This window comes from Cyclospora cayetanensis, unplaced genomic scaffold (genome assembly GCF_002999335.1).
Source record: "Cyclospora cayetanensis isolate NF1_C8 unplaced genomic scaffold, CcayRef3 CcayRef3_contig_54, whole genome shotgun sequence".
In the NCBI taxonomy this organism is placed as follows: Eukaryota; Apicomplexa; class Conoidasida; order Eucoccidiorida; family Eimeriidae; genus Cyclospora; species Cyclospora cayetanensis.
In genome coordinates this window covers 95,062-110,804 of record NW_020312525.1, presented here as the reverse complement: position 1 = coordinate 110,804, position 15,743 = coordinate 95,062, and the positions used below count along the sequence as shown (strand labels likewise).

The 15,743-nt window shown below is 49.7% G+C and overlaps 2 protein-coding genes across 2 annotated transcripts; one reads left to right on the top strand and one right to left on the bottom strand.

Moving 5' to 3' along the window:
* The first annotated feature begins 1,724 nt into the window (after nt 1-1,724).
* On the top strand, nt 1,725-6,004 carry LOC34618094 (peroxisomal acyl-coenzyme A oxidase 1). Its single transcript, XM_026334942.1, has 9 exons — nt 1,725-1,912; nt 2,350-2,527; nt 2,952-3,218; nt 3,446-3,726; nt 3,911-4,079; nt 4,353-4,547; nt 4,747-4,955; nt 5,295-5,696; nt 5,863-6,004. Exons 1-9 carry the CDS (start codon nt 1,725-1,727, stop codon nt 6,002-6,004), a joined length of 2,031 nt encoding a protein of 676 aa, XP_026190727.1.
* A 1,947-nt stretch (nt 6,005-7,951) lies between these two features.
* On the bottom strand, nt 7,952-11,277 carry LOC34618095. Its single transcript, XM_026334941.1, has 10 exons — nt 11,063-11,277; nt 10,745-10,887; nt 10,493-10,587; nt 10,146-10,220; nt 9,660-9,938; nt 9,471-9,521; nt 8,902-9,045; nt 8,653-8,747; nt 8,148-8,198; nt 7,952-7,973 (listed from the first exon to the last, which is right to left on the bottom strand). The coding sequence occupies exons 1-10, from the start codon at nt 11,275-11,277 to the stop codon at nt 7,952-7,954; spliced, it is 1,170 nt and encodes a 389-aa protein (XP_026190726.1).
* Nucleotides 11,278-15,743: the final 4,466 nt, after the last annotated feature.

Below are 15,743 nucleotides of genomic sequence, written 5' to 3'. Positions count from 1 at the left end.
CATGAATAACCACGCTTAGCCTCAAATCACTGCAAACTACGATTCATTCATCGAAATTTGGGAACAATGTGAGAGGGAAAATTAGCATGCGCGTTGCTGCACGCTTAATTATCGCGGGTGAACACAGCTGGCTGTATACAGCAACCTCTAACGCACCGGAACACAACATTGATCTTTACCCGAGTCAGAAACTTCTACTTTGCAACTAATAAGTTACACGAACAGCCAAACCATGTTGCTGGTGCTTTACTGATTGTGTTTTGAGGTAGTGCAGTAAAAAGGCCCCAATTTACCTTTTCCCTGTACGGCTAGGCTACACGAAATTCAAAGGCTTCAGGCTGAAGCTTTTGTTCTCTACGTAGAGTCATTGGATTATTACCCTGAAGGAGGTATCGCAATAGAGAGATTAGGACTTTTGGGCCCTAAGTCGTCCTCGTATTTTCTTATCTGTTGTATACACTATCGGCGCTATTCTAGGGCTACTAGAAAGGTGCTCTGGATATTGGTTTTGGCTCTCTCAGTTGAGCTTGCGCTATTAAAATTATGAATGCTTACGGTAGTCTTAAAGCCTCATCTTGCAGAGGACCGAGGAAATGGCAGGCTAGTGAAAATGCCATGGGGGATTGAGAGAAGAGACAGACAACCAGAGAACACAAGGGCCCAAATTTGAGCTCCCCATCACATCCTTTGTCAGATACATCACTTCTTCAGGTGCCTTTGCGATGCATATACATCTCTTAAGCTTGGAGCTAATAAGCGGCGTTGTCCCCTGAGTGTGCCACTTATGGGAAGATGGGTTTGGCAAAACCTGAAATACCTTTTCCACTTTTCTCTAAACTAGGATAGAGTCGTAAATCATTGGATGGAGTAGCACTGGCATAGCGATCCTAAACTATCCGTAGAGCTGTCTGAGATACTAAGAATGTAAACTTGTTGCCGGTCTAGTCTGAAGCATCCAGGTATGTCTACCAGTCTGTGGATGTGTCTCGGTGGCTGCATAGAAGAAACATCATGGACTAAAACGCTTGCAAGGGTCCTGCTGGGAGACAGTCTAACTTCTTCACAGACTCCCACTGCCCGCGCTAAAGGGCTCAGCTGTGCTGCTAGCACCGTGCTTTGAGAAAACGAAAGCAAAAAGGCACTGACTCCTGTCGGGGGCCCCTTCACAGCTGCAGTGTATCTATATAATGGATATTTAGTGTCAAATAATTCTACCTTCCTGCTCCACAGGCGTCGTCCCTGGGGCTTCCTTCGTTGGTCTTCCTGCAGGCCGGGCTCTGAGGAAGGATAGAGGTCGGGAGGAGAGATCACACGAGAATAGGTGTTTTGTTATTTTTGCGTACTAATTTTTGCTTTGGCATGAAGGACGCAGCAGGAAAGTTGGTAGAAGGAGAGAGTGAAAAGCGGAAAGACGCCAGAAAAAGGAGCAGTCCTAGCTCGTGGTCAGTTGTGTGTACACTGCTCTCGCTGCATTATTGCTGGGTGTGTCCGCGAATTTGGTTATGTATCCTATGACTTGCTTCGAGAAAATAGAGCGCTACCTGTTTTTCTTGACTTGCTCCGGTGGCCACGAGTGTAATGATCGGCAATACAGCTCTTGAAGTGCACATGTGTTTGCTCGACGCCGGGTCACCTACCCGTGTGCGGCCTTATTTTCTAAATTTTTTTTGTTGCTTGATGGCTTTGTAGGGTTATTGGGGTTTAATTGTGCCTTTGGGGGCAAGATGGAGAGCAAATACATTAATGAAGACCTGAAGAGGGAGAGGGCATCGCCTCCATTTGATCCAGAGGCCCTCTCAGTCGGCATTTATGGAAAGGATATGTTCCCCAAGCTCGTGCGGCTTCAGAGCATCTTTGCACAGAATGACAGGCTTAGCCTTCGCCACATTTGGTCCTGTGATGCGAAAACCAGGTGAATCTTACTTCTGTTGAACCACAGGGCCAAATGGCTAACACGATTCGTGCCGCTTCATTCATTCCGCATATAGGGGCAAATGTGTACTTGCTTTTGTGTATTTTTACGAACATAAGTACATGGACAGACCCTCTGGTCACACACGTATTAATGCCTATCAGTCCAACTTTCTTTTTGCACATGTGTGCATGCAACGTAGAAGTGGCCACATGTAGCATATGTATACTAGGCTCTTAATGTGTACGTAGCAGGTGTAGACCGTCCATGTGCATTCACGCAAACACTACTTTAGCGGCTTTATTATCTTCTATAGCTGCAGGCAGCAGCCGAAGCATCTCACATTGAGGGTGCAGCCGCTTCCTCGGTCTGTTTACCCACTGCATTTCTACCTTAGCCTGTGTGCATCCGTATTTTGTCGTGCATGTGTACCTCAGGTACCTCCATGCTTGCCGAATTGGCGAGGAGTTGGCTTATCTGATTCGCAAGCATAAGCTGATAGACGACCCCCAGATAATAGGCGCGCTGCAAGTCATGGTTGGGGAAGACATGTTTCTCCTGTTGCACCTCACCATGTTCCTTTCCACGCTCGAGGCTATGTGTAACGAAGAACAAGTGCGACTTAAGCCTTAGGCAGCAGACCCTGAATTTACCATAGATTCCACGATCTTCGGCAATAGCCTCTGTACAAGGTTCAAGTATTGTTGATGCTGGCCCCAATAGGCGCCGTTACGCCTCCGTATAGTTGAATGCTGTACTGTGTGTCGCTCTTCTTAGAACTCTCATTTCCTCGTTCTGTGATATTTTTGTGTTGGTCTACCGGACTACTTATCGAATTCTCGCCATCCTCCTGTGCGCTCTTTCCATCGCTTTTGTGCTCTGTTTGAGCCTTTCGGTTTTTCTTCGAGTCCGTACTTTCCCGTTTTTCTCTCTCCTTGAGGCCCATTGTCGGTCATCTGTCTTGCTTTTGTGGTTTTCCACGCGCGGGATATCATCTCTGCCTCCTCGTTTTCTTTGCTTGTGTGTCATTGCCTCAAAGGCCAAATACTGGGTCCCACTAGCCCGCGATTTTCGCATTTTGGGGACTTACGCCCAGACGGAGTTGAGCCACGGGTCCAATGTTAGCCGGTTGGAGACAGAGGCTGTCTTTGATGAAGAGACGGATGAATGGGTTCTCAACACCCCAAGCCTAACAGCAAGAAAATGGTGGGTAGGGGGACTTGCAAAGTCTTGTACTCACTGTATTCTTATGGCGCGACTCAAGATTAAGGGCACGGATTACGGCGTTCATCCCTTTATTCTGCAAGTACGCAATATACCTCCCCCCCTGGGGTCCCCCTTGGGACGAACATACTCAAGTGGAAGTGACCCTCCAGTCCAAGGAGGGAACCCCTATGGACGTGGTGGCATGTATACGCAAGGCATGCCCTTTCAGCTGCCACCCTTTGTGAGGGTTCGCCGTTGCGCTCAGTGCAAGGCGCATGGTTGCTGGAGGTTTGCAGTCTTTGTAGGCACAATGCTTGTGCTCCGCAGGTGAGGGACCTTCACCATCACCGGACGCTGCCAGGAGTCACGCTGTTGCATATTGGTCAGAAGATAGGTTACCAGGGCATGGACAACGGCAGCCTTCACTTGCAGGATGTAAGGATTCCCAGAAGGCAACTGCTCATGCGGTTTTGTGAAGTCTCCAAGGAGGGCTACTACAAGACAACGGGCAGCAGAAAGCTGCTTTACGGGACGCTCACCTTTACCAGGAAGCAGATTATCCTTTCTGCGGGGGCCCACCTCTCACGAAGCGTTGTTGTCGCCATCAGGTCCAGTCATTGTATCTTGACAGGAATACTACTGTTGTTACAGTGATTGCTATTACTTTAAGGCATGCTGTGCTGATGGCCTCTCGCGTGCTGCTGGTGGTCCCGCCACACATGCGGTTCGCAAACACATGTTGGATTCCCCCATCTGAGCCTTAAGTGTGTCTTGTACCTGTGCTCTCTGTAGATATACCGCTGTGAGGCGACAGTTCGCCTCCTCTACTGAGCCGGGGGCCTCTGAACAGCAGATTCTCTCCTACAGCACCACCCAGAGGGCCATCATGCCACTTCTAGGAATGGCGATTGCTTTCATCCACACCGGCAGATGGACAGACAGCGTCTACCAAGCCTTTAAAGTACAAGCTATGTACCCTATAGTGTATACCCTAATCAAAACTTTATATTCCCGAAATAGTATAAAGCAGGGCACATAGGCGCATGCACTCATGCCACTGTTGTACTACCTGCGGCTCAAGTTACATATATGCCTTACTGCCGCTTCTCCACCTTCATGAGCTATGCCTGCTGACGCTTTCACTCCTGTGGGGGTGCCCTCCTCGTTTGGACGTGTGCAAAGGCACTGTCGCCTTATCTCCCTGTCAGTACGCTTTCCTTCACTCATCTCTTAGGAGGAGGGGGAAAAAGGCGTGTTCGATGGGCTGGAGGAGGTTCATTTGATAACCAGCTGCTTGAAGGCCTACATGACGCTTGCTGTTGCTGAAGGGATCGAAACGTGCAGGAGGGCTTGTGGAGGTCACGGGTACATGCAGGCATCTGGGGTGTCTCTGCACCTCGTCAGCTTTCTTCCTCAAGTCACATATGAGGTAGCGGACTCAAACAGATATAATTACTGTCGGGGGCAGTATTAAGAGCACTGAGGCACAAAGCGTATCAAGAAAGAAGCCAGCTCTTTTTGACCTTCCCGTGCCACTTTGATTCTCCCTGCTCCCGTATTATGCTCCCCATGGTGCCGCGGAGGTGTCGCTATTCGAAATGCCATGCGAGCGTCCGCATCTTTCGCAGGGAGACTTTGTTATTTTGTCTCTCCAAGCAGGGCGACTGCTGCTGAAAGCCGTAGGTAACAAAATGGCGGGGGGAGCTCTCAAGGAAGGGCTCCAATCATCCGTGCGGCATCTTTACGACTTCGATCCGACTGCCGCTCACGATCTACAGGACGTAACGACTGAGAATCTGCACTGCCCGTACTGGCTAGTGAAGGCGTTTGAGAGAAGGTGAGATAGAGGGGAAGACCAGGGTGGCGTCCGGGAGGCGGGGGAGTTTTACGAACAGAAGGAAAGGAGCACATACCCATTCCACAGGGAGGTAAAAAAAAGATCAGGATACACACAGCATTTCGGATTTATGCTTCTGCATCTGCTACTGCTGCTAAAGGCACTTCTTCAGCTGTGAACTATCTATTCATCTTGCTGTAGGCTGCTGTCATGTTGTCTGTTCCGGGCCTGCTGCCACTCGTCCGTATCTTTTCTGGTTGCTCATGGCATCTTTTCGTCCTTGGAGTCCTCTCAGAGGGGTCATCTGCGTACACAGTGCGTTGTGCTTTCCGCGTGCAGGTCCTCGGTGATGGTGTATCAAACTGCTCAGCGGTTTGCGTCTCTAGGAGGCCCCGCTGCACTCTCGGCCTTTGAGGCTATAAAAGTGGATCTGACGAAACTGACAGTCTCCCACGCGCAGCTCTTAGTGCTCCGCGCCTTCCTCTCCCAGATAGAAGCCCTGAAGAAAGCGGGAGAGGTGCCTGTGTATCGCGTGTTGTTGGTGCTTTTTCGGTGCCTGGCTTTAGCTTGGATGGACGAGCACTTGGCCGAGTTTCTTATTGGAGGTGCCCTAGGCCTTAGCTCTCACGAGGCGGTGAAGGAAGCCCTCACTGCTTCATGCAAAGAAGCAAGAAAAACGGCTGTCGTTGTTGCAGACTCTTTCAGACATACAGACAACTTTCTAAATTCCGCACTCGGACGGTGAGTGCCCAGCGCAAGTTACAGTGGGCCGTGAGGCATGCGCAAGCTCTAAGCTTCAAGGCTTTTCATGAAGCCTGCGGCCTCAGGCGCTTATCTGGGCGTCCTACTCACCAGACTGGTGCGTGAGCTTCGGGGTTATGGCGACAAGGTGTGTTTGCATTCTCAGGTATGATGGAGACGTTTACCGTGCGCTGCTTGAGTCCACAAAGGCCGAAGCCCTCAACAAGGAGGACGTAGCTGAAAGCTACGAGCGCCACTTACAGTTCATTCTTCATCCAGAGAGAAAGATAGCGAGACCCAAACTCTAGTAGGAAACATGATGTACCAGCAAAAGTACTTGTCCGACCCCGTGTATTGTGCAGGAAGAGCGAACGCATCTTCCTGCAGCAGCTGCGGTTTCTGTGGATGAGGGGGAACACCTACAGATGACGATAATGAGGATATGTGTAAAGGTTGCTGCTATGGTAGGATCCAGTAGCCATACCATCACCCGGTTCGGCCGCTCGGTGCACCACGAGCCGGTGGCGCACCTGCAGAAGTGGCACGAGCGTCGGGACAAGCAGCAGAAGCAAAAGAAACATTTGCTGCTGCTTATTGTGTACGAGTATTTGTGGGTCCGCCAAAGTTCCTGGCGTGGGGTTTTATTTTCTGATTGGCATCTGCTTTGTTTGCCAGCTTTGGCGTTTTACTGCTCGAAACAGATTCTGCAGTTTCTTGAAGCAGCAAAAACTGAAGTTGAGTTACAGGATCAGTACTGGCATCTTTGCGCCAGCATCGCTTGCCCTATTTTAGCTGGCTGTGCTTTTCTTTTGGATGGCCACTGCCGAGTTCTGGTACACGGCATGAATCTCTACCACCTGGCCTCCTACCTCGCCGCCTGCATTCCACTCCGCAAGCTAAGCGTCATGGCCTCTACTCTCGTGATGCATGTCGTCTCTTTGTTGGTTGCTGCAATTGAAGGCTCCAACCCGTGTTCCCTTAGCATCAAACTTCCTGGCCCTCCCTTCATCTGTTTTTTCCTCTGCGCTTTCACCAATCGCCCTCCTCGCCCGAGGGTTTGCTGTGAAGGACGCGGAGGGGTATCGGCCAAGGAAAACAACCACTTCGTACCGCTCGAAGCATATCAGGAAGACCGCTCAGTCAGCGAAGTGTCCGCAGCACGCTGTACACTGCTTCCGCCTCCTGTACCACCAGAGGACGAATGAGAAGCCCTAAAGAAGGTGCGAACCCTCCGTCCTCCTCCAAGCTGTGCTGTGCTGCTTGTGGTGTGCGGCATGGAAGTGAAAAATTGCCATAGGTCAGGGCTATCATCAGAGGCAAGAACATTTCGGGTTCGTGCTCGAAACGATAAATCAACAGGTCTAGACAGCACTGAGTAGCCACATGCCTCTAGCGCATTGTTCAGAGGCCCCGTATCTCTCGCAGCCGGGTGTACGTTTACATCGGGAGGCGGATTCCCTCGTGAAAACCGACACAGTTTTTAATAATGCCTACCACAAATGCTTGGCTCTTACAAACATGGTTGAGCTTTACATATGCGCCGTCCACTGTAAGGCGTCATTCATTGTTTCCGGGGTGAAGGCAGAGCTACGGTTAACAACGAAAGATACAAAAGTCTAGGGTAGGCCTCCGTAGGGTTAGAACAGAAGCCTTAGTGGCACAAGAATAGAAATCAAACAGGAAACGCGGCAGGCAGTTCCTTGTAATTTAGCCTCCTGGCCTCGGTCTTCCTTGGCGTGAGTTTCTCTTTCCTGCAGCTGGCCAAGCGTCTCCCCGGCAAGTGTGGCATCTACATTTCCAGACTAGCTCTCATCCCTTGCCCCTATATATAAGGCCTAGGCCCTATCCGCACGCTCCGTATCCTTGGTGTACATGAGACTCACAAAGTATGGATACTCTAGTTAAATGCTCAAAAATTGACTGTCCTCCATTGCGACAAAGGCCCTAAATAACGACATGGGCACATACTGGGGGAATAAGAAAACGAGGAACACCGTAAAGAGAAGATAAAGAGGAAACACAGCCAATTTTACGAAGGCAATAAAGATTGACATCAGTAATGGGCATGCCCTCTTAGGTGAAACATGGAAAGGTCTGGTCATTTATCGATTTCAACAGTCTCTTCGATCACTTCCGAGACCGCACCTCCCCATATAGCCATCTGTTTTTCCCAAAGGTGCAAGACAACTGTTCCTTGGCCTGTCTTGGCCTGTCTCCGCCATTAACTCATTCGACACCCAGCAACACCCCATCCTTCAGATCTGGCCCTCCATAATCCTGCGCCAAAAACCCACCAACAACAGGAACAGCCGCACCTCAGCCGAATCACTCAATCTGGAGGGCCAGATAGCCAAGCCTTTGCGAGTGCATGAAGGGCTCATGTAGTAAATGAACAAGAATACATCGTGCAGCATATTTCTAAGCAAGTCAGGGAGCGACGGATAAGCTCACCTGTCCACGACAACCCTTATTGGCATCGCGGAATGGCCCTGCATGATGATTCTGAAAATACACAATACCGGCAACCGCAGGCACACTCTCTAAGTACCTACCCTGCCTATTTCTTCTTCTCCTTGCTGGACAAAATCTATCTATGCGTTCAAAATCCTAATCTCTCCACAAGTTCCACAACCTTTGCCGTGCCGACTGCACAACCTGAACCCCAAGAAATGCTTGCTAGGGTGGCACGAAACTGAGGGAATAAATATAGTTTGTTATGAGACACAGAGTGACACAGATGTATGCCTTGGCTCCCCCGATAATCAACACAACCATATGCTTGAACGCGTCAGCCGTAAATCCTAAACCCAAGCGCAGAAGTCTAGAGGCTCAAGGTGGCCATTAGCACGGCTTAGGCAATACACCGAAGGCTTAAAAGCAGGAGTGTAACCACAATGCGTGAGACATCAGCACCTAAAACTCCAGACCATAGCAATCGATCCCTAGGCAGACTAACTTTGTGAATTTCTCTGCTTCCGCCTTGGAGAGCGGCTCGTCGCCATACATTTGGACAATATTGCAGAGTTGTTTCGCGGTCAAGTCTCCAGTGGCCTGAAGCAACACAAACTTCAAAAGTCCTGCAATCTAGTCTTTGAACCCGAGCTGCTAGTAAAAAGGCAACGTGAAGCCCAAGGTCATGCCTTGAAGTCTTGAAGCCCCCCCTCGCAACTTTGGCTTCCTAAACACTAAACTTAAGTGTGCATACCTGAATGTCGAAGGTACTGAAAAATTCCTGGAAGGATTCCGCTAGGTCCTCTGCGTGGAGGGAGCACGTAAGAAAAGTTTGAAATCCCTTATAGTCAACCTGGCCTGGTAGCCCAACGAGGTCACTCTGTGCGGGGCTGTAACCCTACGAGACAAAGTGAAGCACAGAAAACCGGGGAACATTTATAGGCAAAGTTCGACAAAAGCAATAGACGGCCATAGCGCGGGAGGACCCGACTAAAAATGGTTGAGAGCGATGCAGAGAAGCACAGGGAGAAGGCACAGCAACTAGAAAGACGCAGAAATGAACGCGTGCTGCCGCGCAATGTATACGCATCCACATCCGCGTCTGAGCAGTAGAGGGGCCAATGACCAAAACAATGTCTCTCGCTCTGCATCTCCTAGAGGCCTTTTGCTGTCGCCCTGCAGCCTTCCCTAGCAAGAATTCTGCTCTTCTGGCCCTAGAAGTAGATCATTCATCTGCCTAATAACCGCTCTGGAATGCTGTCTCTATAGTAAAAACAGTGCTTGAGGGTGTAGAGTACAGCCTCTTTGCACGCCGTGCAGTACCAGTTTTCTGGCGAACTCCGCCGCCTGAGTCACAGGCATTGCCAGGGATTTCTGAGAGCAAACCACCAAAAAGGGGCACACGGGAAGCGACGTGAAAACACGGGTGATGCCCATATAAAACTGAATCGGTCCTAAAACTAGGCATTGGATGGGGCTGTAGGTGTTCGTATAGTTGACTTTGTGTTTTACCCCAGCTTTCTTCTCAAAGTCAAGCTGCAATGCGCTTTTGGGAGCTTCTTTAACTTCCTCTGCCTCAGTGCTTTCTGTCAGAAGTCCTTCTTCGCCCTTCTGCTCTCCCTCTGCAGCTTCGTCCCCCTGTTTCTTGTCTCCGGACCCAGCCGCAGGAGTTCTTGGAGCTTCCAAGGGGGCCAGATTGTTCACATCAAAGTTGGGGTAAAGCTTCATGTACACTGTACAGCCATGCACTATCCCGCTGGCCCTGCATGTGCCTTCCACAATGACGTGCATCTGCACAGTCCAATAAACTCAGCCAAAGCAGCCATACACTAGAACAGCAGAGCACAAGAATGCGTAAAACGGCTTAACACAAACAGGGGAACGATACAGACCCTCTTCCTGTGTCAAAGTAAAATAACGGTGCAATGACCAGCAGAGGTGAATCTATGACGTGTGGGCACAGCATCCCACGCAGCAAGTGCAAGGTGCCGGGTGTACCTGCAAGTTAGGATCGTAAAACAGCTCCAAGCTATGACGGTCAATGTTGCAGTTCATTCGACGAGCAATTTCCATCTAAAAAGAACACAAAATCCTTAACTCCACAGCAAGATCGCAGGTTCTACGCAAACCGGGGCAAACACCTTGCTATGCTCCTTCAGAGAAACTCTCTGGGTCGTACGACAACCTGTGAAACTGAGGAACGGATTCGAAAGCCCGACGTGAGGGCCCTACAGGTGCCTGAGCGTCCTGTAGAACTTTATGCAGCGGGCCTCTCGGGTTCCCAGCTGGTAACCCCGATTGGCTACTAAACTGCTTCTGTGGATGAAGATGTGTCATTATTATACCCTGAGCTGTTTGATGTAGCAGCTGCCAGGCACGAGGACCTGGAATGGAAGCTCCTCTCGGGAAGAAGTCTTGATACAAAGGCATTGCTTCTCAGCTACAGCACACACATGCACCGGAAAAGAAGAGCATATGAAGATGCAATAGCTATTTTTGATACCGGACCAGTGGTCAGGCTGTGGGCAACGAGAAAAATCGCGAGACCACGAGAAAGGGAGACAGGACAAGGAGTAATTGCAGCTATCCTATCGGACGTTTGATGACGACGACGTTAATTTCGGCTTTGTGTCTCTTGACGATCTGCACTTGAATCTTCGAGAGCCCCATGGTATTATATTTGTTTAAAGGGGCGGAGTTCTCCATTTCGATATCGGCGTTTTCTCCGTAGTTCAGTATTCTACAGGCGAAAAGCAACATGCCAGAGTCCGCAACCGTAAAAACCAATTACTCGGCCATTGCTTCAAGGCAAGTCCTCTGCAGACATCTCCCCACATGGCACTCCCTATTTGTCTTCCCCAGACCCAGTGTTCCACCAAAGCTTCAACCCGTAGGCCGTGTAGGGTTTCACCCACATGAGGTCAGGTGGTAGATTACGGCCGACTTCCAAGAGCCGTTCTGAGATTTTATTTTTGACGTCACCCACACAAACGTGTTGAGGGACTCGATGGAGGTTCATCGTGGGCCTGCCATTAACATCCACCAACACGATGGTACTGAACTGGCCTCCTACATTCAACACTGAGGGCCGGGGCCCCATCTGTCGAGATTCCACCTTGTCTTCATCCATCTTCATTGCAGAGAAAAAGTCGGCCGCTGGCTCGGGGCCCTTAGGGATCTTGCACACCTACGCCCTAGGGTTTCAACGGAATCTGAAGTGGGGCACTAGGCCTTTTGCAAGCTGCACGTAGAACGCCCACAAGGCAGAAAGATACCTACAACGGGGATAGGCACAAAAGCGCAGCGCGCAAGGAGATTAGGCTCAGGCAAAGAGGACTAAAACTAAAGATGAGACACTTATTCAGTAGCACAATGGCCGTTGACCACTGCGGGGGCTCTGCAGAGCAGGCTCTCATGAGAATGAAGCAGGGGATCGGTCGAATAAGAGAAAATGCAGACAGATAGCTTTCTAAACTGTACGCTCCCTTTTCGTCCACTCCATACTTCGCCCTCCCTATAATAGCCGTCGATTTGTGCGAGCTCACTGTGCAGGAGACCAGTCCACACTGGGCGCTTATAAAGAGGAACCGATCTCCGGAGAGAGAAATTAGGGCACTTAAACAAGTCAGAGAGCCACAGCGGGGCTTTTGCCTTAGCTCCCAGGGCTTTCCTTGCCGTCGTTGTTGATGCTACTGCCACACAGCAGGCCTCAACTAGTGCGGTGTGCGGAAAAACAGCAGCGAATGGCTGCCTCCTCGACAAAGGGCTTGCGCTCCTCTAAATCACGACATCATAAAGTGGCGAATTATCAAATATTTTAAAAGAACAACCCTAACGGATCCTGGACTCAACATGCCAGCCACCACCCAGCTGCTCGCCCAAAGGAAGGCCCTCTGAAGAGCGAAGGGCCTAGTAAGAATTTGTGATGGACTGGAAGCACGCTGTACTTGATGATACGGGCTTCTTTCTGATTTCGTACCGCATTCAGAAGGAGAAACGCAATGTTTATTGAGAGTGCTCAGATTTTATGACCGGAAAGGCTCCATAGGTGAGCGGGAAGAGTGCTTTATCGATGTCGTGGTATCCTGCCTTAACAGCGACAGAAACAGAGAAGATACAACCAGAGAACATTCTGTACATTTTTTCTGCCCCATTTATGTACCCCTTCCTGCTACTGATGACAAAACCAGCTCTCCTCAAAGACAGTAACCCAGTCAGACTAACTGCTTTGCCTACAGTTGCTAGAACCCCTAGCATTGCCTCATGGAAATGCATCAATGGGACGTCCCTTTGGTGCTTCGTAGCTGTATAGCGACATGCTGAACAAAAGAAAACAGATGATTCGTGATTCCGTATACTAAATGTGGGAGAACGGATCTCTGCAGTGGGTCGCGCACCATCTCGGCAATCCCAACACTTGAGACTTATTTTTGTACAATCTTTGTAATTTAGCTGCATGCCGATTTTTCGCTACGGAACAAAGCTAGTCTCACACCATCAGAATGTGTGCGTGCGCATAAACCTCCTCGGAGCAGGCATGTGTGTTTGTTTGGGGTGTTCGGAAAACCCATCGAAATTGATCTCACCTGCCTTCTGTCTTATTACACCAGGGCTCTGTAAGTCGAAGATCAAGGACAAGAGGAAGTTTCTTCGAAGAAACACTGAATAACTTTCCTGATCAGGGAATCGGTTTAGCGGGCCATGCTATACCTTGTTTTTCTCTACCACACTGCTTTTACACTGCTTTGTTTAATTGAATATCAGTGAAGAACCAGTAATTTGGTTTTTTCTGTTAGGACTTCTTATTTGTATTAGAGAAGTGTTGGCATGATACAAGAAGTCTCAATGGTACATGGTTGTATTCGAGATGCTGTGCATCTACTTGTGAATGCTTATTCTGCGGAGATGGTGCAGCTACCCACACTTCAGCAATGCCTCTGCGCTCGTGTTAATAATTTTGAGGAGCGCAGGCAGGATAGCGAGAGAGTTTATAGGGGACTCCCTAGAAATCCCTTGTTTGTATTGAATGTGGAATGGTAGCTCCCCACGGACACACTTGGCATAGCATTACGTTTGGGGCCTAGGGTATCCTCATGCAACACTCAAGAATAGCATGACGAGCAGGGCACCTAATCACATGTAGGCTTCACGGTTACTGTAGAAGCAGACTAAGGCGATTAGATGGAGGGCTAGACTTTGTACTGTGCTTTAATAACAAATCTTCGTGGAGCTTTATAATTGTGCCCACGATTGCGAAGGGCATGGAAGGATCTAGTGCCAGTGGTAGATCGACACAAGCACGGCTGCAACCCAGCGATGTCCATTACAATGTCTTTGAATAACTTTTTGGCTAGGTAGGTATGTTACAATACGTTTCCTCGTGCCTTCCGTTAGTCAGCCAAGCACTTGCAGCTTGAGTCAATAAAGGCAACCGGAGATCAAGTTTACCACCGAGTTCACCTCGCATAAAGCATGGATGCCCCTTCTGATGCAGCCCCTGCCCACCATTCCACAATGGAAGAGCACAACCGACCAGGTGGATGACTGCATTATGGGTTGCGCTGTTGGTCTCCCTGCAAAGCTCACATGCCCAGGAGAACAGTCTGAACAACCGCTTGGCTTTATTCAGATGCTGTTGTTGCCTTTTAACGAAAGTGGCATTCGATGCATTGCTACACCACAAGCTGAATGAACAGTCTGGACAACTGGCTGGCCTCACTCAAATGCATTTGTTGCCGTTTAAGGACAGTGGCATTCGATGCATTGCTGCACCACGAGCTGAACGGAGGTGGTGATTTGCCCTTTTGGCGCTGTATAGGCCACGACTTGAGCTGTAAACATACACTGCCACTCTGCAGGTGTATTTTTGATATGGCAGCTTTGGCTGCTGTGCAGTATGGATTTTTAAACCTCTACCAACTGCACTCCTCAAGGCCAGCTTCGGCATAATCCTTGCACTGCCACCCCTTGTCCACAAAAAGTTGCATGAGCAGTTGGATCGTCCCCCCTACCTCCGCACATTGAGATCTATGTCTATGACTTCAGCAGGCACCTCAAAGGTCTTTCTCGCGGGGAAACGGCGGTGGCAACTGGCATGTAATAGATGACTGCCTTCTGTCCGGTGGCGGTTTGAAGCCCTGGATATCCGGCTAGCGGATAAATTTGACATTCTCACGGGTCTCTATATACCATTCGAGTTCCAACACAACTAACAGTGATGATATCCATTAGACATATGTATTGGACAGGTGGATACCGTGCTAGCCAGCGACACCGAGCACTTACATTTGTCCACCCTCTCTCCACCTGCACAAGCTCGACTTCCGTTTTGCTGCTTTCTTTACTACATTCGGATGCTTACAAAAGGAATACTTTAACTCCCAAGCTGAAGTCTTCGTATGGAGGCACATTACCCACGAATCAATATAAACTTTATAGGAGATTATTTAGTGCCTCCAAAAAGAATTCACCCTCTTTCGGTAACCTAGCCTCTCAGAAGTCCCGACACAGGGGGATAGGAACACTCAGAGTGCGCGTAGCTGCACTGTCTAACCAGTTTGAGCATTTACAGGTGGTTGCATACACCGTCCAGCAAATACGCACACAACGTTGCATCCTGCTGTGTTGTGTCTAAACTACGCTACGATAAGTAGGATGCTCTAACTGGCACAATAGGGCCCATTTCTTGAACGATATAAGTGATATACTAGAAAGTAAGTGAGAGCGGTATAGCCCCCTTCAGAGTGCTTCTTTGCGTTCACCTAACGGATGGGCTTTTGTCCTCCACTGTTTTCTAGATCCAGTTCACCTGTAACTAAATTATCCTTAGCCATGAATTATCAGGTGCAGCATTAACGCACAACGCCTCCACGTCACTGAGCCCATTTTACTCCCCATGGCCTCCGGCCCCTGTCCCCTCCTGGCAGCTCCAAAAGCACAAATGCCCCGCATCCGCAGTTACCCCTTTCGCAGCTGCCCCCTCATAACCTGACTGACTGAATTCACTCTGGTTCTCTTGGGCTGATTGCAGGTAACGACCGCCCACCTACGTTGGTTTGTCCGCTTCAGTTTCACGATTATCTAGCTGGAGTGTTCCCTTTTGCGTCGTGAGGACTTAGTAAAGTAACAAGGACGGTCCCATGTAGATGTTGCTACGTATCAGCCGGCCGAATGGCCCCGTACGGCTGTAGCACCGTGGTGCTGCGAACGCAGCACCAGACAGGTCTCTGTTTAAGCCCGCGTCCCGACGCGGCAGCAGGGCATCCCGCCGCAGCAGCCAGCAATAGCGACCCCATGCGCTAATGAAGTATCTTGCCGCATGTTTTTAGCCCCACTGAGGTGGCCATTGCTGCCCAGCAGCGTGTGGCTGCACCTGACTGCGAAATCGAGATACCGGACGATTCAGTCGGCACACATTAGGCTGCCGACGGCGCGGTGCGTGTCAGGTTGTGACTTAAAGCAGGTAGCTTGTTAGATGTTGACTGCAAATATAGCTACCACAACAAGTAGTTGCGCAGCAAACAACTTGAAACAGCCAGCCAACTGAACAGTTAGGTAGCTACATGGATAGCTAGCTAGACAACGTTGGATACCCTT

What these genes read in the sequence shown, in the direction of transcription:
- LOC34618094 (XM_026334942.1), top strand. Translation starts at nt 1,725, where the DNA reads ATGGAGAGCAAATACATTAATGAAGACCTGAAGAGGGAGAGGGCATCG. An exon ending in CTATGTGTAACGAAGAACAA is followed by an intron (nt 2,528 to 2,951) that starts GTGCGACTTAAG and finishes ATTGCCTCAAAG; the next exon opens with GCCAAATACTGGGTCCCACT. An exon ending in GTGAAGGCGTTTGAGAGAAG is followed by an intron (nt 4,956 to 5,294) that starts GTGAGATAGAGG and finishes TTCCGCGTGCAG; the next exon opens with GTCCTCGGTGATGGTGTATC.
- LOC34618095 (XM_026334941.1), bottom strand. Translation starts at nt 11,277, where the DNA reads ATGGATGAAGACAAGGTGGAATCTCGACAGATGGGGCCCCGGCCCTCA. An exon ending in TTTACGATCCTAACTTGCAG is followed by an intron (nt 9,939 to 10,145) that starts GTACACCCGGCA and finishes TGGACTGTGCAG; the next exon opens with ATGCACGTCATTGTGGAAGG. An exon ending in CGGAGTTCGCCAGAAAACTG is followed by an intron (nt 9,046 to 9,470) that starts GTACTGCACGGC and finishes TTTGTCTCGTAG; the next exon opens with GGTTACAGCCCCGCACAGAG.